General features: G+C 37.2%; 1 protein-coding gene across 1 annotated transcript in view; it reads right to left on the bottom strand.

Moving 5' to 3' along the window:
• Positions 1–6574: 6574 nt before the first annotated feature.
• LOC149302776 (calcium-independent phospholipase A2-gamma-like) overlaps positions 6575–22118 on the bottom strand; it is a 38622-nt gene continuing 23078 nt past the window's right edge. Inside the window, 9 exon segments of the mRNA XM_089481977.1 lie at positions 6575–6849; positions 8771–8966; positions 13695–13799; positions 13801–13890; positions 15324–15381; positions 16361–16532; positions 18417–18511; positions 19862–20013; positions 21266–21415. Coding sequence (XP_089338103.1) covers positions 6575–6849; positions 8771–8966; positions 13695–13799; positions 13801–13890; positions 15324–15381; positions 16361–16532; positions 18417–18511; positions 19862–20013; positions 21266–21415 — 1293 coding nt within the window.

Genomic DNA, 22118 nt, shown 5'->3' on the forward strand with positions numbered 1-22118 from the left:
GACCTGCTATCCTTGTACTGCTAAGTGCCTGCACCTCCTAGGTACAGTATCCTGCACAGTCCAGCTACTACTATGTGACTGTTGACTTTAAGCTCTTTGCTGCAATTATTCCATGGCTGCTGTCATTATGGTAGTGTGGATAATTGCAGGTCGCTTGTGAACACATCTAAACTCATAATTTCAGTACTTGATACATTTAAATGGTGCACACTTCTATGGGGAAATTCAGCAAAACTGTCTTTTCTACAGACGATGTGGCTACCTAAAATAAATTTAACATTTTGTAAGGATTGGTCCCAAAACACCCACACATTGCTTCTTGCATTTTGCAACTGATAATAAGTATTATTAACAGTGTATTTAGTCACCACAGGGATTCAAAAAAAGAATCAGAGAAAGGTCTGAGCTGAAGTCAGGTGTTTCATTCATCCTTTTTCATAACCTTTCATACATTGTCCAGACTACATGATTCAGCACAAAGGCTAGCTCCCCATTTCAGTCCCGCTGCACTCAATCATTTCCTGCTATGCCTGTCATTTTTAATAGCTTCTCAAAGAACTTGTTTTTGGCCTTCTTTAAATTCTCAGTCTGCCTTTCTCAATAGGAGACTGATGTCTAGATACTACAGAGTATATTTAGAATGGGTACACATTGTTGGTGCACAGCAGTTTTATTATGAAGGGGTGTTGAAAACAAATTGGGAAGAGGAATACTATGAAAGGTAAAGGTAATGATTTTGTACTCATGTACAGGTCTCTGTGCACATTAACATCAAAAAGCATGTATTCCTGTTGTGGCACAAGACAAACATTTTACAGTACACAGTGTGTTATTCTTACAAATTAATGTGCAATCAACTCAATGTCCTAACCACAGGTGAGGGCAGGGGCATAACTAGAAACCATGAAAAGTTGCCCTGGGCCCCCCAACTTCAACAGCTACTCTGTGCCATTATTGCCCCCGCGCAACTGGCCTGTACCTTCTTTGCCCCTTGCCCCCTTCCAACATACAACATATTTATACAAATTACAATTACTTACTCATACTCACTAACACACACTCCAACTCACCCCACTTACACAATTACATGCTCACACACACAAATAAGTACACATGCATGCTCAAGCACACACACAAAAGTACACATGCATATATATATATATGCAAACATATGTACAAATATTCCACCTCCTGCGCCCGCTTGCCTCTCACCGCTCCTACACGTTAAGTCACATGACCTCCGATACGCTCCTGGGCCAGTTCAAAATAGTTTAGATAGGGCCCTTCCGACATGGATCAGTGCAGTCCAGGTTGGAAGGACCCTTTCTAAACTATTTTGAACCGGTACGAGGAGACAGGAAGAAGGGGTCGCAGGGGTCAGACAGTGCCCAGAGTCTAGAGGCACGGGCCCCTGTTGTTATGCCTGCGGGTGAGGGTGGACTTGTAGTTTGCTGCCCTGTGCCATGAATTTGTACTTAAGTTTAAAAATTAGACTTTCTCTTTACAGCACTTAAATACATACGCCAGCTGCTTGTTCTCTTGAAATGCACTTGGTGTCCACCTTGTACATATATCCCTCTTATGCATTTGGCCCTTTTCCCACCCCTCAGGTATTTTCCATGCAAGAGATGTGTTTTTGCTCCATGCACAATGATATACTTACCGCCTGTCAGTTCCAGCTGTGGCTTGGTTCAGATCCCCTGCACAAATGCAGATAGCAACCCTATTGATTTCAAAGAAAACGCTTTCCTGACACTGATTAGCTGATCTGTTGGACCAACAGAGAGCGAGGGAGAGCTGGAGTTCTACCTTAGGTAAGACTTTTTTTGAGGTGGGGTTAAAGAATGCATAATAAAATATGATATATAATAAAGTACTATAATGCACATTCTTCATCAATAAACTGTCCCTTTAAACTATGCATGCATACAAGAGAAAAATATTTACTAAATATTCTAGATCTACAACAATAGATAAAACAATAATTAACAGTTGTCCATTTGGTATCATTTATTGAGTTATAGTTATATAGCCAAATTCAATCTGCCCAATACATCTCTAGATTAAGCCAGATGAAGATAATCAGAACAAATGGCCTTATTGTGTTTACGGCAATTATAAAATGGGCTAAACACATTCTAATGACTCCAAGGGCAAGCAGAATAATCCTCAAACTAATCTTTCTTTTAATTAAAATGTCCGGCATGATTAAATTTTCCCCTTTTTATATGCTATATTTTACCACAGGCAATATCTCACTATAATTGTTTTTTTGTCTTTTAACAGATAATCGTTGAGTATAATTGGGAGTGTTTGGGTGTTAAAATAGTTGAATGGTTATGGTTGATCAATAGGCTAGGTTGTAGTTAATGGTGTATATTCAGAGTAAGGTTTTGTTAATAGTGGGGAGCTAATGTGCTTTTTAATATTTTATTAGAAACAATACAAAAGGTCATAATGGTAAGGAATGTCTTTTTTGTGCAAATATAAAAAGGTCTGCAACAGGGGAGACATTTCGGGTGGAACAAACCAAAATGGCAAGTGATTTAGTTAAACTATAAAAAATAGTTGAGAATGTGGCAGCTGCAGTTTACTGTTGATAAATGTCAAATAATGCACTTGGAAGGTAAAAACATCAGTCTAAGGCTAGGTTTCCACTTGGGTATTTTTCCTGCGTTATTTTCTTGCTACTGCATTTTCCTGCGTTTTTTCTGGCGTTTTTCCTGGCGTTTTAGCCTTTCTGTGGAAATTGTTTTTTTGAAAGGTAGTTTTTTCACCCAGCTAAAAGGGATTCGGATAAATGGCAAGTATCTGCCCTCTCCTGATGTCATTTCCTTGGTAGAGCTCTACTTAAACACGCCCCGGCGGACCCTTTTGTCTCTTTTCTGTGGTTTGTAAGGCATGCTTTATTCCGAATGTCTGCTCCTCTAAGAAGATTGGCCCCAAATGATGGTGCAAATTGCAAGGGATACTCACTAGTTGAATAAGCATGGACACATCAAAGACAATTCTGGATGCCATGCTGCTAATAAATTACACAGAGACAGCACACAGTGTACAAGCAGATAAAAGTTTTACCACAGTACTGGGAAAATGGCAGCTCTTCCTCTTCCTGGGTCCTGCCCCTGTTTTGTAACTGTGGAAAAAAACGCCATAAAAAACCCACATGGCTTTTTCATGGCGTTTTTTCTCTCCCATAGACTTCTATTGGAGAAAAACGCCAAGATTTCCTTGCAAAAAAACGCCAGAGTGTCAACATGCTGCGATTTTGAAAAACTGCCACAGAGCCCAAAAAAGCAGTAAAACACCAGAGGATTGAAAAAACGCCAAACAGAAAAACGCCAAGTGGATATGGCATTGTGCGATTTCCTATTGAAGAACAGCTAACATCTGGCCGCAGCGTTTTTTCACTAATAAAACGCAGTGTGGCTGAATTGGCGTTTTTATGGGCGTTTTTGCAAAAAATACCCAAGTGGAAACCTAGCCTAAGGCATCTCAATATTTTTACCTTGGAAACATTTAAATGAAGGTTTTTAAAAAGGGAGGTTTATTTCAGAGGAGAAATGTTACAAGAGGCCATAATCTAAAACTGGAGGGCCAGTGGCTTAGATGTCATATATGGACATTTTACTTTACAGAGAGGGTGAGAGATAAATGCAACATCTACCCAGCAGAAGTGGTAGAGGCTAATACAATGAGGGCATTTAAACATTTATGGGTTAGGCGTTAGCTATCTTGAATCTAAGTCTCTACATCAGGAAAACTGGGCAGACTAAATTAGCTGAATGGTTCTTATCTACCTTCAATTTCTATGCTTCTAAGTCATAATAAAGAATGTTCTTGTTGGTAGGTATGTGGTTAATACATTATATGCTTGTCTTGATTCATGCAATAATTTCATCTGCAGAAAATCAGAATCACCAATTATATTAATGTATTGACCTGTATCCTAATAGCTTCAACTGGAAGCATTTTAGGTTATTGCCACTAGACCAAAATGCTGTTAGATATTTGTAATAATAAGAACAAGTTTCTCTTTTGCTTGCATAGGATAGGTTTTAGACAAACCGTACATTACAACAGCTAAAAGTTTTAGCCAAAGAAGGTCTTTGTTGCAGGTGAGCTTAAACATTGCAGAGCGGGCATTAAATAGAAGTAGGATAAATATTAGGGAAACCCTTTTAGAATACTTGATTGGACATTATTGTTTTTTAGTATTATAAAGATTTCCTGTTCATAAAGATGCAGCGCCACTAATGCTTCATTACGTTTCCATTTAATTTACGTTGTTGGAAGACCCAACAGGTTGGCATATCTGGGAACCTGTTTTGATACGGAGTCTCCATATGTCTCTGAGTCATCTTCCACTTTGCATGGTATTTGAACTCATCTACTATATTATTATTTACATTTATTGAGAGGCATTACTAAAGCCCACTACTTTTTGTGGTCTGACAATCTACATTATGTCGGCTGTAAACTTGCTGGTTTTATGTTTAATTCTTCTCATCGTTTTCACGTAACATACAGATACATATTCAATAGGAAAATATTTCTTGGGAGGTAAACTTTAAAACAAAAAAAAAAAAAAGCACTACTGTGTTCTGAATAAGGTTGAATTAATTTGAGAGACTCAGGGCTGAAATGTACATAGGCACCAGAGTCTCCAGAACTTTTTTTTTTCTCATGGATTGTATGCACATTAACCTCCATTAACTTTTATCTTTGAAGTTAAGTTGCTGCTTGTAACTGATTGGTTCAGGCAGCCTTTGTAAACGTGGATGAGGAGATAGATATATTATTAGTGTTGGAATACCAACATGAGACAATGATTTCAGCACCCTTACTCAAACAACATGTATCAAAAAATATAAGCTAAGGGCATTGTTAATTAATTTAGTAATCCTAAAAGCTGTGACATCACCAGATTGTGTTTCAATAGCTCTATTTATAGATAGCAGTTGTAACCTGTATTATGGAGAATATGTAAAAACTCATTAGTATATTGTGTACTTTTTAATACAGTCAGTATGTTTACTGGTAGGTTTGAATAACTATTATAAAAGCATAATCAATGGCAGCTTATATGTACCTCCGAAAAGTCCTGTTTTTTGTAGGACAGGCATGGTAGCCATGTCAGGCATATTTTATAATTAGACTCTGTACTTCATATTGAAGTGTCTTCTGTTAAGCATAATGCATGTATTGATTTGTGAATCATTTACAATTTACAACAATCCAAGGAGAGTGCTGCATGGAGCAGCGACAACAAGTTAGCTAGAATTATATATTTTTAAAACATTTTTACTTGACAATTCTTCGTAAAGTTTCATGCCTTTCTAACACCTGACTCAAGAGTTCCTCAGGCATTTGTACATTCAGGACCTCGCCGACTCCATTTTTTTGCTATGGTTTTCAGTTATACATTTTTTTTTTCCCATGGAACAAAAAATTAACATTAACTTTAAAATTCTAGACAACCTAAAAAAAAAAAAAAAAAAAAAAAAAAAAAAAAATGCAGTATATAGGCCAACATAAACTCAAAAGAAAATGAAGAAAATACAAATAGGTATCATAATATTTCGACATTTGAATATATTTAGTACATGGAAAACTTTCAGTGTAAGATCAATTTGTAATATGTAATCCATGCAGAAACAAAGGAATGCGTGCAAAGATGGTCATGTAAATCATGTACTTTTGGAAGAAGAACTTTTTTTTTTAATGCGCCACACGGTAGTCCTTTAGGAAATGTTAAAAAAAAATTTTTTTTATTGTGCTGGATTTAACGAAATAATTGAGATAATTTGTGAGCTGGGGTTGGCTTAAACATATAAGTATACTCAGCTCCTTAAGATATTTATTTCAATTTAGTATTCCTAAATATTTTTTTTTTATATAATTATGTGATATTAAACCGTAATTACTTTTGTCAACAAAAAATAAAATGTACTTTGGTGAAACAAAATAAAGTTGCAAACATGTTATCAGTATATCAGTGCACCAATGATATTCGCCCTCTAAAAAAAGAAAGCTGTGTATGAAGTAGCAGAGATTTCCATGCATAACGAGGAAAGAAAGACCGAGAATAAGAAGAAAGGGAGAGAGGGGAAAACACTGCACATTGTTTCATGTTTAAACATTTAAGATATATTTTAAGAGCACATCTTGTTTAGGTATAAATACGATTAGTGAGGACGGAATATGTTGTTCTTGATAACTGCTAAGTGATGCTTCAAGCTTTAATTGATAGTGTGCCCTAAATAAATAATCAGATGTAAGGTTGCATCCAATGAGTTCACTTGGCCAATAAAAACAGAATAAAAATCAGGATAATATTCACAATATTTACATTCCATTGTCAAAATATAATGTTTAACAGATCAAACTGTTTTCAATAATACACATCTCTTTCAGTGGAAAGATTTCCTCGTCTTTCAGACCATCCTGGAATAAATACAGTGTCTATAATAATCCCTTTAACTCTTGCTACCAAAGAGGCGTAAAATGCAACACAGGTATGTGTGTTAGAGATCAAAAGTGTAAAACTTTCTTATAAACCATATTGTCAAAGTTACAGTTTTGAAAAGGGTGGAAGGCCGTCATACATGTCTCTTTTTAATTTAACCCAGTCACAGATCTGTTGTACTGTTGTTTTTTCTAACGCCAATACTTTAGCAGCTTTCTTCAATTTTTCTTCGTTTCTCTGTAAATAAAGCATGCCATCCATCTGTAGTTGAGCGAGTTTTTCTTTGCGGTTTTCATCCAGCATTATGTCTTCAGTCATTACAGGATTGAAGCGGAAATAAGTATCTGGTGGCAACAGGGCATCAAGTGTTTTGTGAACCTCTATAGTCATGGGGAAAAAAATACAGAAGTTGCTTATTTATATCAATCACAGCACATATACACTTATTTAATCCTGTTATGTATCTAGATAGGGACTATATTTTCAAGAGTTTTTTTGTTTGTTTGTTTGTTTTTTTAATGTTGCCATTTTGAAAATTATTCGACATGCACGGATCATGCGCTCAGCACAGAAGAATGAACACAGTTAGTGCTAATGCTGCAAAGATGTGCAGAGACACAGCTGTGTACAACACATTTGCATCTTTTGGCTTGTATTGCTAAATGAATATACAGGCATACCCCGCTTTAAAGATACTCGCAAGTAAGGACATAATAGAATAGCTGCGCTGCAACCGTTTACAAATGCTTGCTTCGTAAGAGTGGACATTGCCTGTATTGCCTAAGATCCTTTTTGCTATTCCAGTAGCTCAAAGTTATCCAAAGAGATCACACAAAAGTCAGGATCATAGCATTAGTTTGGATAGGACCAAAGGTTTCTGGAAAGAGTCCCATGATTTAAAGACAGAGCTACTGTATCTGGTGGACTCATACACACACACACACACATATATATATATATATATATATATATATAATACACACACACACACACACACACACACACACACACACACATTAAAAATGTTTACCCTGGGTCAGAGGGGTGCTAGAACTTTCACAAGTTGTCCCAGTTAGAATTGCTTTTAATGCCATCTATTGTGGCACTTGAGGAGTTTTGGCATACATGTGAAGACAATTGTTTGTCTTCCAAGTCCGAACCACATAGTTAATGCCCTTCATCTTGGAGTTCTAATACACCTTCTCTATATACATTATTCCTTCCATATAAGGGGGCATCAAAACTACAATATTCAGAATTTAATAATAGCTGTGCTCTAGCTCAAGAAACATCTATTCTGATTTTACTTCATTGGTAGCTTATGCCATACAATCGTTAAAAATGTTGTAACGCCTATGTGAAATCTAGGCTTCAGGAGTTGCAAAGATGAAGACTCAATTGCTCAAATATGGTTATTTTGTAGGTTCCAAACTTCCCTGCACTAGCTTAATCATATTTGGGGATATTTTCCCCTATGGTAAGAGGCCAATCCACTGGATATGACAAACAACCCAAATGTAAAATGACCTAAGCTCTGCAATGCGCATCAGGGTGAGGTTTTATTTGAATTAGCTACCATCAATGCTTAGTACAGCATTCCATTCACTTCAGCGCATGCTGAGCAAGCAGAGAAAGAAAATCAGTAGAATAAAAATAGCCTCAACACAATCCCCATTGTCACAAGATATAGTGAATGAGAAGTTGTAGAAGCAAAAACAATGTCATAGGAAGAACATTTTAATGACTGATAAATGTGGGTATTGGTATTTTAGATGTACCAAGTCTATCATTTAAATTGACTAAATGTACAAAAGATAATTGAACTGTGCTAATGCTGGGTAGCCACCATGTGCCCAGAAGAATGCTTATGTCTTGGTATATGCATTTCATATTACACCAGGCAGTTGGTAAAACTGAGTAAAAAAAAAACAGTGTATTTGAGATAAACAGATAAAAGTACTAAACACAGATACATTAAAAATATCTGAACAACAAGTTTTGGACAACAAAGGAATACACAGTAATTACAAGAATAAAGGAACACAGAGTCAGGTTGGTACATGCCTTACATCTAATTCTCTCTCAATATTGTGGATGGGATAACTAATGAAGCTTTGTAAGCAGCAATGCAGATATATGAGGTCAAAATTACGACGCACCTTGTGTTCATTCAGGGAAGAGTCTTAGCCACTGCAGGCAAATGCTACTGTATACATAAAAGTGCCTTATTAAACATGTTCCCTGTGTAACTAAAATTAAGAAATAAATACAAAGTAACTCTTGGCTCAGATGGGTTCTCACCTTCCGTGTCTGTTGCACTGCTGATCACATTCGTGATTTTTGCTTTCAGGCTTGTGTGCGTCGCATTACTTTTCCCAGCACTTTCATAACGTCCCGTACCAAGTGACACCACACATTGCAGCGGCACATTTGGCCAAAGACACTTACATTCATGAAGTGCCAGTGCAGATGGGTTATTTATAAGTAAACCCCCGTCCTGGAAGAAAAAGAAAATGATGTCATTAGACACGTTACAAATAATAAGACATTGATTCTAATGCGCAAGGTATATTCTCCTTAGATTTCACTCAATGTCTCCAATCATTAGCCTGCATCCCGTGCCTGTTGAGCTGCTTTCATTTTTTATATAGGGAATTGAAATGTGAACTCTATTTGTTTCACTGTTTGGACACCAAATAAACAGTTTGTCCACAATGAAGACAACAAGAGTACTTCAATATTTGTCCTCTGTATGACTAGCCCCTGGCGTTTACTTATCTTTAACAAGATGGCCAACATTACCATACAATATATATATATATATATATATATATATATATATATATATATATAATATAGTATGGTAATGTTGGCCATCTTGTTTATATATATATATATATATTACTGAAAACACTGTTTTAGCTGAAAAAAAACGATACATATTTTATAGGCTTAATGCTCAATTTTTTTTGGTATATTACAACTAATCAAGGTACATTCCAGCCTCATATGTACTTTAATGAGACAGACCACTGAATTTTCTTCATACATTTATAAATTCTCTATACACCCGGGATACTCAGAGCCAGCCAGCTTCAGCAATTCCAGAGGGTCTAACGCGACTTTTGGCACACGCGCCACAACTTGTACAAAACACTTACACCGGAAGGACATTTCGGCAAAGAACTTTTTTTTCTTCTTTAAACAAAAACAATGAATAATGGAGTATCTACTAAGCAGCGTAATAAGCATTTTTTATTGGCGGGACAATACTTCTTATTTAAATCAGAAAATGACAAACAAAGTTCTCTAGAGGTTATCTTATGCATGTTAGATTTTTGTTCTAATTCTAGCAGTAGATAATTGAAGGGATTTCATTCAATCCTCAAATCTCTTGTATTCTGCTCATTTTCAGTATATGAAAAGAGGCAAATATTTTTTTCTCCTATTCTGTCCCTCCAGATCAGGTTTCTGCTTTTGATTTCTTGTGAAGGGAACCTTAACGAGAGTTTGTTCAATTATTTAACACTGATTCACACCGGGAGAAATCTCATTTTACTACAGCTGCACCCGATAAAGAAGTGATGTTAAATTGCGCAGAGGAATAATGAAGCATCGTGGCAATATTTTCTATTTGTCTGTAGAAATGATGTTAGAAAAAGTAGTCCGAACGTTGTTTTATTAAACAATCCTTAAAGTGCAGTTCACGCAGTCCTGACGTGAGGTTTCAAAAAAATAGGCATGTGACGTTCTTACAAACCGGCAATAGAAATTTGTTCAAAGTAACTACATGCAATATCAGACAATTGCAAATAAATCACCGGTTGTTGAGCTTCTTGTGTACTATTTGACTCCGATTACCCTAATACATTTTGCTTTAAAAGTCATTTACAAGCAATCAAGATCCATGAAAACCTACTTATTTTTAAACGACATGCAATACATTCACAAGAGGCAAGTTGTATTTTATCTTACCAAGTAGTTTTTGCCCAATTTCTCTCACTGCAGAATTCATATTTTAACACCTACTCAGTATAATTTGACATGGTATCAATAGCAACATGTTGTCTACAGTTGCTTGTTGATGCATTATGCAGACACGTTGGTAAAAGCCTTTCCAGTAAGCAATATGCTTGCTCAGAAATGGTTGGAGAACTGACAATATTTAAATACATTAATACAATCTTAAAAGGATATTTTATTAAAAATACTTTAGCATTTGTTTGCTTGTTTTTTTCCTTCCAGGGTCCTGCCATCCACAGTGATGCAAGGAGCTAATTTGTGACTCCCTCTACATGATCAGGCAAGCCGATAGCACAGACAGGTTGTAGTTGGTAGCCCAACTTATGCTTGTTTAGCTGAAATTAAGTTACCTAGCACATGGTATTAAACAAGCACAAACCTTTAGTCCAAATTTCTCACTGCAACACTCTATACATTACCAAGTCGGACAAAACAATGTAACGAAAATAAATACTGCAAATTTGCAAGGAGGCAGAAACAGCAAACCAGTGGCAGCAAATTAAGATCAACTTAATTGAACAATTAGGCTCAATTAAGCTAAACTAGCTGTGAAAACGTGTTTATATTCCCTTGGAAGACAACAAAATATTGTATCCATGTAGGGTACAAGAGGGCTTTCGCCAATCATTAAGATTTACCTGTCAGGGCTTCATGCCAGAATTGTGTAAATGTGAGTTTGTAAAACCATTTGTAATTTGCATGGATGCACCGCAGGAAGTAAACAACAAAAACATGCAACAACGGGGAAATAGGGTTTTTTTTAAAATAATCCTTGGAATGCTGGTAGCTTCCTAAATTGTGTATTTTGATATTTAATTTGTAGGTTTTTTTTTTGCCTTAATCAGATATCCTTTGTTGCAGTTAAGTTTTATTAAGCAGTGGTATTAGTATTAGTCATTTTTTTTAACTAAAAACAATTCTTAACTACGGTTTACATCAACTACACTTCTGTATGGTTTTGCAATTCTGGCACCTTTAATTTCATCTGGTAATAAAAGGGTAAATTTGGGTTAAAATGCATTGCGACTCCACTTGCACAAGCCGAGTATTAGTTCTACCTTCTAACAGCACATTAATTGCGTTTAGGCCCGTCTCCAAATTTGTAGATGTAGTTTTTGATGGTCTAAAAAAGAACCTAGGCAGTCCCATCACAGTTGGCATTTTTACTAAAAGACAAGAAGGAGTAAGATTTCACACCATGGCTTACATCCGCCATGTGAGATGCCAAGAATTAACATGGTTTTCCAACTGGTGGAAATGTACCAATTTTTTGCAATAATGAAAGCACAATTTGTCATTTTTTCCCCTCTCACAATAACGGTTCACATACAGTGTGAATACATTATCCTTTAGAATTACAAAACCACACTAGATGAAAAATTGCAATTGTTGAAAAAGCTTTTAGCGCGTATCCCCTTGGACTTATAACTAGGTACAGGTCCATTGAGTGAAATTGCTGGAAGATATATAACTTGGCACGTCGTGCACTAATATTTGGGAGCGAAGTCTTCAGACTCCATAGTAACCATTTCAACTTGCTGCGCTGAAAGACATGCTTTGCATTACTAGTTCCTTTCACTGCTTGCATGCTTTGTTGGCCAGCAATAAATGTAACAAACAGTGAATCATCTGCCAACGCGTATTCCTTTTTTACTAAACATTTTTATTGCTATTACATAACAATGAAACCTTAAATATTTTTGGTTCAAGGGATATAACTATAAAAAGGTATTTGAATATAGATGATAAAAGCGGATGGGACAAGTTAAAAATTATAATTCTAGTAGTCATATATTTAAAAAAAATCAAATAAATTGGTAATTAAAGAAGTGGCTTTTTCATACAGACCATAAATGCACCCGACGGCTCACGTTTAGGTAAACACAGGAAAACATAGAATTTAGCCCACCTAGTCTGCCCAATTTTGATGTAAAGACCATAAACCTTATTCAGTCCTTGGCCTTTTTTCAGGACGTCCTTAGGTATATTCCATGTCTACTAGTATTCCCTCACTATATTAACCCTTACCATTTTTATTGGGAGAATGTTCCACTTATGTATCACCCTCTTACCTTTACACTTATCTCTTGTATATATGCAAATGTTCTATCACATCTACTGTCTCGTCTCTCAGTTATACCGAGATCCTAGTCTTTTTTATATCTTGCAAACTATTTACAATTTAAGTAGCTTCCCTTTATACTCTCTGTAGAGTCTCAATATCATTCTACAGATGGTCTCCAGAACTGTACACAACACTCTAAGCAAGGGCTGAGGAACATAACCATCTCCTATTTTGCACTTATAAAGTCTCTAGCTATACAACCCAACACCCTACTTGCTCCCCCAAAAAATGTTGCATTCATTGCCAACCTTTAACTCAGACTTAAATACCCCCCAATGTCCATTGTTGTCACTAACAGCGTTGTACCCCAAATGCTATATTTTGCCTTGGATGTTTGTGTCACAACTGCATTATTTTAGTTTATTAACACTGAATAGTATAGTACAGGCAGAATATGTGAACAGGCTTACAAAGCTGGCTTGTTTCTTATAGCAGATTTTATTAGAGGCATTGCTGGCAGATTCCATCCATTTAAATTCAGTTTAGATTTTTTTAGCTTCATGGACACAAGGTCAATCATGTAGTCTGAAGATGGAACACGACAAAGAGGATGTTCTTAACAAGATTAACAGCCAAACCTCCAGGCATTCAGGAAAATGTAGTCGACTGAAGACATTATGATATAATTCAGCAGTTCACATCCACACGGTTCAGCTACAGAAGCCTGTCTCACTGTGTGCAAGCGTCTATACTCATAAATAGACGCGTTCCCCTCAGCACTTTCTCTAGACCTGTAATGAGGCGTCTACTGCATGGCAGAGCACCCTGCAGAATAGAACTTAGTGCCTTGAGAAATACAAGAAACGCTTATTAACCCAGGATTCAGAATTACGCAGGTGGCAGCAGTAATCAGTGTTCAGACAAAGGTTATTGGGCTAACAAAGAAAAATATGTAGAGTCACACAAATGTTTGGGACCTTAGGGCTCTCTCGTTGATCCTGGAGAATGGACCTCTGAAGTCTACACATCTTATGTAACTGTATTTTTACCTTTATTGACCCAATAAAAAGGTATCATCATCTTCCACTAAGCATCAAGTAACATGGCACTGTTGAGGTTAGCACTATATAAACTTACCTGGTGCAAGTCGTTTCCTAGAACATATTCCTGGAAGTATCCAGGAGCAGCAGAGGAAGCTCTTATAGCTTGCCATAGATTATACTGACATCCTCCCATGTAATGGGGACTTAACACCTGGAAAATGGTTGTAGTTCCTGAAAACATATGCTTTTAGCGGTAATCCTCTGTTCACAATAGTGCTCACTGCCGAAACCTATAGAAAAGGAGAGAAAGGTTTGTAAAGCATATGGTAAACCAGTAAAAGAGCTATAAAACTGTCCATTACATAAAGTGGTCTGATTATCACAGAAAGAAAGTGTTCCTGCTGAACTCCATTTGTTGTGAAGGTATATGTAAAAATTGAATCACTTTTTATATATAATTCTACTGTATGGAAAAAAAATTATATAAATTATAGCTATCATACAATTTACAGGAAGGGAACTCTTGCTACATATGCCAACATCCACAACATGTTCAAACACGTTAAAATAGATACTCCAAAGACCCGTACAGCCTCGACAATGAAGGCTGTACTCTTAAGGTATTCAATGGGCATTCTTTGCTTGTAACAAAGAAGAAACCCTTACCCGGTGATAATATATCGCTAATCACATGCATTAGTTAACTGCATACGACGGCTGGTACGTCCCTTTAACGGCACCTTGCCAATAACTACATCTCTCATCTGTGCGGCTGCCATGCAGAGATGGTCACACAGCCCGAGACGGGAAATGCTATTCAGCATGTGGATTATGAGTATAGAGCACCAGTCACATATAGTCACACATCTTTAACAATGGCAAGTGTCTTCAAGGGCTTTTCCAGCGATACACAGGACGTCTGACATTCACGGAAACGGGACGTCTGCTGTTTGAGTCAATTGCGTTTCTACTTTGCAATAATATATAAAGTAGCCTTTGTGTTTTTTTACAGAAGCCAAAGAAATGACATCAGGACTCGATAAAGCAGAACAATAAACTCCCCAGCCCACAGATGTATTATAATAACTGCATAATTGACTCACATAATGGTAAGTGATGCTTTTCAAAGCACGGAAACAACTCAAAGAGCCTATTATTATGAAACAGTAAAGGAACACAAATAGTCCGTTATCGTATTTTTCGTTTAGGTAATAGGTCGGTATTTTGCGTAACAATTTAAGTAAAATCCAGATTTAGGTGTCGTAAGGAATTCATCAGCGCAGAAGAGATAACTAACTTAATGGGCTGGGGGGGGGGGGGGACTAGTTTGAGTCTGAGAATGAGGAAGACCCTGGCAGGATTCTCTTTTGACAAGGGTATTTCTGATCCATCATACCACAGTTGATGTAGCAAGATTAATTTTTCATCTGACGTAAACTGAACACTAAATTTGCCTTTATGAGAAAAGGTGAGAGTTGACACTTTGTGGATGAAAGCAGTCTCCACAACAAAGTAAAATATCGGTGGAATATGGTCTCATATTTAAGGATTTGAACAATTTACGTTCACATATAAACATTTTTCCGCATAAAGAAATAAAGAAAAAAAACACCAAAACATATGAACTGGTGAAAATAATGCATCACAAAAAAGTAAATACTTATTATACATATGGTAGGGAAATGGTTACACTATGACAATAGGGTTGAGAACAAACACTTACTTTAGGGCACAAAGGATTTCTCGCTGTCTCAATTAAAAGATCCGAACCCATTCTTTCCCTTTGGAAGAATAAAAAGCATAGATTTTACACAAACAGGAAGCAAGAGAGCAGACTGCTGCAATGAAAACAATAAGGGAACAAAAACATGGCAACTTTTTGACTCATCTCATTAATCTGGGATTTGAGATAATTTTTCTCTCTGGCAGAAACCAGGCTGTATGCCCGATTCTCTGACAAAGTAGCACACACTGCAAAAGACCTCACATGGTCGGGCTGGCCTGATTTCTATGGTATTCAAATAAAAAGGTACCTTTTTATTGCTATGCCAGCTGCTGGGATTTATTACTACTGCTGATCTAATCTAGGAACCTTTATGAGCAGGGTTCAAAGTAAAAGGTTACTAACAGCGAATAATATGCTCAGATTAGCATGAAAAGATAAAGAAGGTATGTTGCGCAATATTCCCTCATTCTATCACCAAGGCTTTTGCCTGGTGAGCTAGCCTGTTTAAACCAAATTATTACCGTATTGGCTCGGATATAGGCCGCACCCTAAAAGTTTGGTGCTTTTTTAAAGAAAGTTTTTTTTCTTTAAAAAAGCACCAAAAAAAAAAGCTGCCGGGACATCTGCACGATGTGCCGGCAGCGGAGGCGGTTTACCCGCATCGCCACAGCCGGTGACCGTCCGCACGCTGCGCTTAGACAACCTCCCGTGCTGGCACCCCCCCCCCCTGTGGAAAGTGCTGGCAGGGGAGGCTGTCTGAGCATATCGGAGAGTAGGATACGGGTCCCCTGCACCACTGCGGGGGATCTGTATCCTAACCTCGCTGCCTGCCCGGGACTGCATGTCCCGGGCGTCGGGCGCTAGACCCCGAATATAGGCCGCACCCCCACTTTAAAGACAAAGTGGGGGAAAAAAGTGCGGCCTATATTCGAGCCAATACGGTATATACTAAAACCGTTGGAGGAACATGTTGCATGTGCTTCTGGTTCTTACTAATAAACAGTACTATGGAAGTACATGGAAAACACACTTACTTTAGCATTTTCTCCCACATCTCACTGTCATAGTAGGCATGGTTCCAGCCCATTTTAACAGTTCCAAGAATAACGTTCTGTTTGAACACATCCTTTCCCAGGTTACGATACAGCTCTTCACACTCATCAAGTGGAATACGAAACAGTCCCAACATAAATCCAAGAATAGCACCTGCAAAAGGGAAAACAAGCCGTTACATTGCACATTCCACCATCCCAACTAAATCACTAATATATATATATATATATATATATATATATATATATATATATATATATATATATATATATATATATATATATATATATATACACACGATGTCAAAAAATAGACTCTGAGACTCAGACTCTCAGGAAAGAAAAACATTTGAGATGAAAATGATTACACATTTTAACACCATAAAAGAGGGACTTAATGTGGATTCTGGTTTCCTTACACACTACCAGAACTTCATATGAACTTCATCTAGTCATCCAATGTCTAATTGCTGTTATCTTTGATGTTTTACTGTGGTTATTGGTTCCCTAAGTTTATTTATTCTGTCCCTGGGTTATCTCTCCACCTCTCTGCATTTCTCACCTCCAGACCTATTATTTACGACACCCCACTCAACCCCCCCCCCCCCCCCTTATACCATCACTTGTTTTAAGTTGTAACCTCTATCATGTTGATTAGTATTGCTTCGGACCTGATGAAGGGAGGATAACTCTCGAAAGCTTGTCTTTTTAATATTATGTTAGTCCAATAAAAAAGGTATTACCGCATACTCTGCAATACTCTATTTTTTGACATCGTGTCTGCTGGACTAATACGGCTTCACCCTTTTACATTATATATATATATATATATATATATATATATATATATATATATATATATAACACAGATTAACAATCTCCTAGCTTCTCATCTCACTATGATGGAATAGATTCATAAAACATACGCAATGGAAAGATTAAGAATTTATGTACAAGAGAAATGTCAATTCTACAAAACTAGTAAAAATGTCCCTGCAGCGCCCTCTAGTGTGCACATGCATTACAATCAATAACATAATGGAAACGTTCATCAGTTACAGGAAAAGGCTTGCACTTGCAGGAGATGCATCTTTAATCCCACTTTGTTGTTCGTATCACTACATCTAGACCCAGTGTGGGAACGTACATATAAGTCAAAGTGCATAAACTGTTTGTGGCAGCTGCTTTGCCTTCCAAGATGAAACACATTTTGATAGCGCTGGTCTAATATGCAAAGGCTTCAATGGACTAATAAAAAAAAGAAAATAGGATCCAGACGCTGATATATTCAAAGATATCATCATAAATCTTTAAACAATGTCTACCTGACTCATATGATTTGTTCAAACCCGCCTTTTACTTTCACAAAAGAACTGATGAATTGTATGTTCTGCCAACTTGTTGACTCGCATATGCTTTCTGAACCAGACCTGTAGGTACTAATGGGCACGGCTGCCTTCGTACAAATAACACAAGCAGCTATTTCAAGCTCTTTCATGTACTGTTTGCAATCATGCTAAAGAGCAGTGCAAAAAAAAAAAAAAAAAAAATCTAGACTCCGCAATACTAATTTCTCCTGATTTAGATACTTATTTTAACTATAAACATATACCATGTAGGTATAAAGGCCAACACATGAGGGGGCCAATATATATATTTTCCTGAACTTTACAATATTCTTCTTTTAAACATTAAAATGGAGCTTATTTAAATTTGCCCTCCCTTAGTTTCCCTGTCAATACTTGGCATACACTGGATATGGTTAATTTGTACAGCCCATGTCAATATTTATGCTAATTGTAAGATCTGTTTCTCAATTGGCACCATTTAGTGATCACCGTCTCGATATCCAGTCATAGGGCCCAACAGAGAGACCTATGCTACAATAAACTTGTTTTATAGGACTTTACACTGCAAATTAACAGAGACAGACATATCGTAACGCTTAGTATTGAGTGATAACAGTCCTAATGGATAAATGAATTCCTTATTATGGCAAGCTCTCTGCAGGCTTACACTAAAAATGACACACGTTTACCTGTGCTAACGCCACAAATATAATCAAAAAGGTGATGAATAGGTTTTCCAGTTAATTCTTCCAGTTTATGAAGAGTCTGTAGAGCTACAATTCCTCTGAAACAGTTTAAAAAGGAGAAAAACAATTATACATTTAATACGTCTTGGCTTTACGAAACAAAAAGCACAAAATGTTGCATAGCATCTCACTTAGAAGTGGTGTAATTAATGTTTCTAGTATATTGTGCGTCTCTAAACTGTTCTTAAACAGAGTTCATCCTACTCAAAGCGTGCTTACCAAACATCACACAGAAAAAAGTTTAAGCTTTTCTGTTGAATATATTTAAAAAGGTACAGTTAGATCTTCTTATGGATCTTACAAAAACGACTTTACATTACATTTGTGATTTGTCATTCTCTTTCTTATTTTTATTACAAATTAGACATTCGGATTCATACGAATTGCAATTTTTATGAAATCTGCCCATTTCGGCAATTCATATAAGTCTCCAAAAACGAGGAGAGCAAAGAGCTCCAAATTTTTGGTTGAGTTTCGTTGGTGCTTTCACTCTCACACTCAACCTCTATTACTCAAGCTCTCTCAAAATGCCTCCCCATCTTCTGTGCAGACGTCTTCAGTTTCCCGGTCTCTGTGCAGCTTCTTATCTTGCATCTTCTTTTTCCTCTATCTTTCTTCGTCCGCTGCTCCAAAGCGGCTTCTTTCTTAGTCCACTTCTCTGTGACAACAGGACATGACCTCCCAGTGACCTTTTCGAAAATGGTGGCGCTTCCTCCCCTGATCGGAGAAGTTTAGCGTGAGGTTATGATGGGCAGAAGGGCGATGTGCCGAGAAGCTCCACCATTTTGAAGAAGTTCACCGTGAGGATACTTCTGGCAATAGGGCATAGAAAAGAGGAACCGGGATTGGAGGAACAAGGGAGAGGATGTGCCAGGAAGCTCTGGCTCTTTGCGGAAGTTCATGGGAGGTCATGTGCACAGAGAAGCAGACAAAGAAAGAAGACTAAAGTACAAGACAATCAGGAAGATGAAGAGTAGAAGCGGAGCTGTGCAGCACGGAGCCAGGGACATGAAAGCGGTCTGCAGAGAAGGTAGGGAGACATTCTGAGAGAGCGTGGGAGAGATTGAATGAGAGCATGAGAGAGCCTGAAAGAGCATGAGAGAGTAAATGAGGGTGACTGACAACAAATTTCATTTCCCAATCTAAAAAGCCCCCCCCATAGTCATCCGAAACAATTGAAAAGGAAACAGAATTTGTTGTCAGATAACAAATAGAGCAAAACCGAAAAATTTTAATCATTTTTGGCTCATACGCACAAGTCTCTTAAAAATGTACTTTACACTGACACGGTACCATCTTTTCACTTTAGCTTTTGGAAGGTAATGACATAATTTTAAACCATAACAAAAAGAAATGTTAAAACCTCATACATCTCATGCTCTTCATACCTAGTTCCCCCTCCATCAATGGTTAGAACTCGAATCCCTCTTCCCTTCACAGGGTCATTATAACCGACCAAGGCTAGAGCTTCTCTCACAACAGCCTGAAGGGTTTCATCGTGAGCTTGTCGAAGTCGCAACAAACTAGGAATCACTCGTTCCTGCAATGAAAAAGAAGCAACTTACCCATGAAAAAAAGGTTTTTACACTTTTAGTACATCCACTTTATTTCTGATGCACCTAAATACATGGTCTGAATATGCATTGAGGTCTTCATGGATCTTGACTTTATAGTAACATTTAGGTGAATACACACTCACTACAATTACTACAGACTTTATACAGCAAAATAAATGAATTTGTACGATTGTGCTGGTCGGATGCGGGCAGGGTTCAATCATGATCCCTGCTGTTATTGAGAATAGCACCAGCAGATGTGATATGGGGTTGGCAAGGCAGACCCCCAGTAGGCCACCAACTTACTTCATTTTGGAAGTTTACTCCTACTGCACGAGTAGTCCCCAATGAGGTGTCATTATTATTGTCAATTTTGGATGTTTTATGTTTTGCTGTGTGGCCTCATTGAACATTTGTTTTCCCCCTTACAAATGCATGGAGGGATAGTGAAGAACCCCCAATGCATCTTACTTTTTTTTTTTTTTTTTTTTACTTCACATAAGCAACTTGTCCTGCAGGAGATGATTTTGGCCAAACATGCGTCCTGCTGCCTGTGCGCACGCATTCTCCACATGTTACCACCAGGTCCAGCGCTGGCTTGTGTGAGAGTTCCAAGGGGTGTATGGAGAACCCCATGCGCATGCCCAGGATCTGCTCCCACTGATTTCAATAGTAGTATGTTGCAGCATATATTGTAATATGCACTCTGTTTTTTTAATACATGAACCAAACCTACTCTACAAACTTCAAAATCATCTTACTGCGTGTAGCAAATACAAAAGGTGCTATTTTTAATAGGTATTGTTCTTTTTCTTATCAAGTGAACTCAAATTTAACATACTGCTACAACAATGTTTGGTGTGTTAAAAAAAAAATAAAAATAAAAAAAAAAAAGGAAGAAGAAGAAGGGAGCTGTGAGCAAGACAAACTATAAAATAAATAAAAATAAAAAAAACACAAACAATACTAAACACTGATGGTTGGAATTTAACACTAGGCTGAGTAAGCAACTAAAATCTCCAAGCCGGTCATACCAAAAACCAGCATCTCTGCACCACAGCACGTAGATGTGACAAGTAAATGAAATGACAATTACCAAAACTAAATTTCCAGGTGGTTTTCTCAAGAAACAAGCTTTTAAACAAAAAAATAAATTACAAAAATGTTTTACACTCTTTCAAACATTTACTAATGCAGCAAGTGATTCACAAATATAGTTTTATATATATTCTCTACCTTTACAGCAACGCCTCTGGTTTCAGGGAACTCTAGAAGGTGACAACTCAACTCTTCCACTCGGCTGATACACAGCCGACGGTCGGTGGCTCTATGCAGGGACTGCACTAAAGCTCTGGTCCGGTTATCAACACTCACCCGGGCAATAATCTGAATTACATATAAAGAAAATGTCACAACTATGAAAAAAAAAGGCATCCTAAATTGTCATTAGAACAACAAACATCATGGTAGATCAAGTTAATTATTAATTATGAATTTTACTTGATTAAGGAACAGATTCTGGGAAGACATGACAATTAAGTGTCCCCAGCTAAAATTATGAATGAGACAAAACCTAACTGATTAAGTAACTATTTTTAAATGGGTTTGGGGATTCGGCAACATTAACAATTATATTTTTATTGCTCAATTTAGTTACAAACATGTTACCTTTAGCACAGGTGGTAGAACACTTTACAAAGTATACCTGTCCTATAACACTAAACATGCATTTAACAAAACAAATAACCGCCGCTTTTCAGCAGTATAATTATTTTGACTGGTCTCTGGTTTAAACGATTAGGCATAAATATTTACACCTATCTGCTATCTACACACTTTGGTCAGAGTTCTAAGTCTATTTAACTCTGCCTCCAGATAATGGCACTTTAGACTTTTTTGTCTGTTATTTCTTGCAAGCTTGTTTGAACAGACCGTCATCAATGTTTGTTTCTGTAAACCCCAAAAAAGTGATGCCTTATAGACTTTGATGATGCTAGGTATTCAATAAGTAACAATGTGCTTTAGATATTGCTTTTCTGAGGGCATTTTACACATTCACCTAATTCGCAAACACAAGATGTGGTCCAAC

Source organism: Sceloporus occidentalis, unplaced genomic scaffold (assembly GCF_023333645.1).
Source record: "Sceloporus occidentalis isolate IW3139 unplaced genomic scaffold, rSceOcc1.0.p SCAF_17, whole genome shotgun sequence".
Taxonomy (NCBI): Eukaryota; Metazoa; Chordata; class Lepidosauria; order Squamata; family Phrynosomatidae; genus Sceloporus; species Sceloporus occidentalis.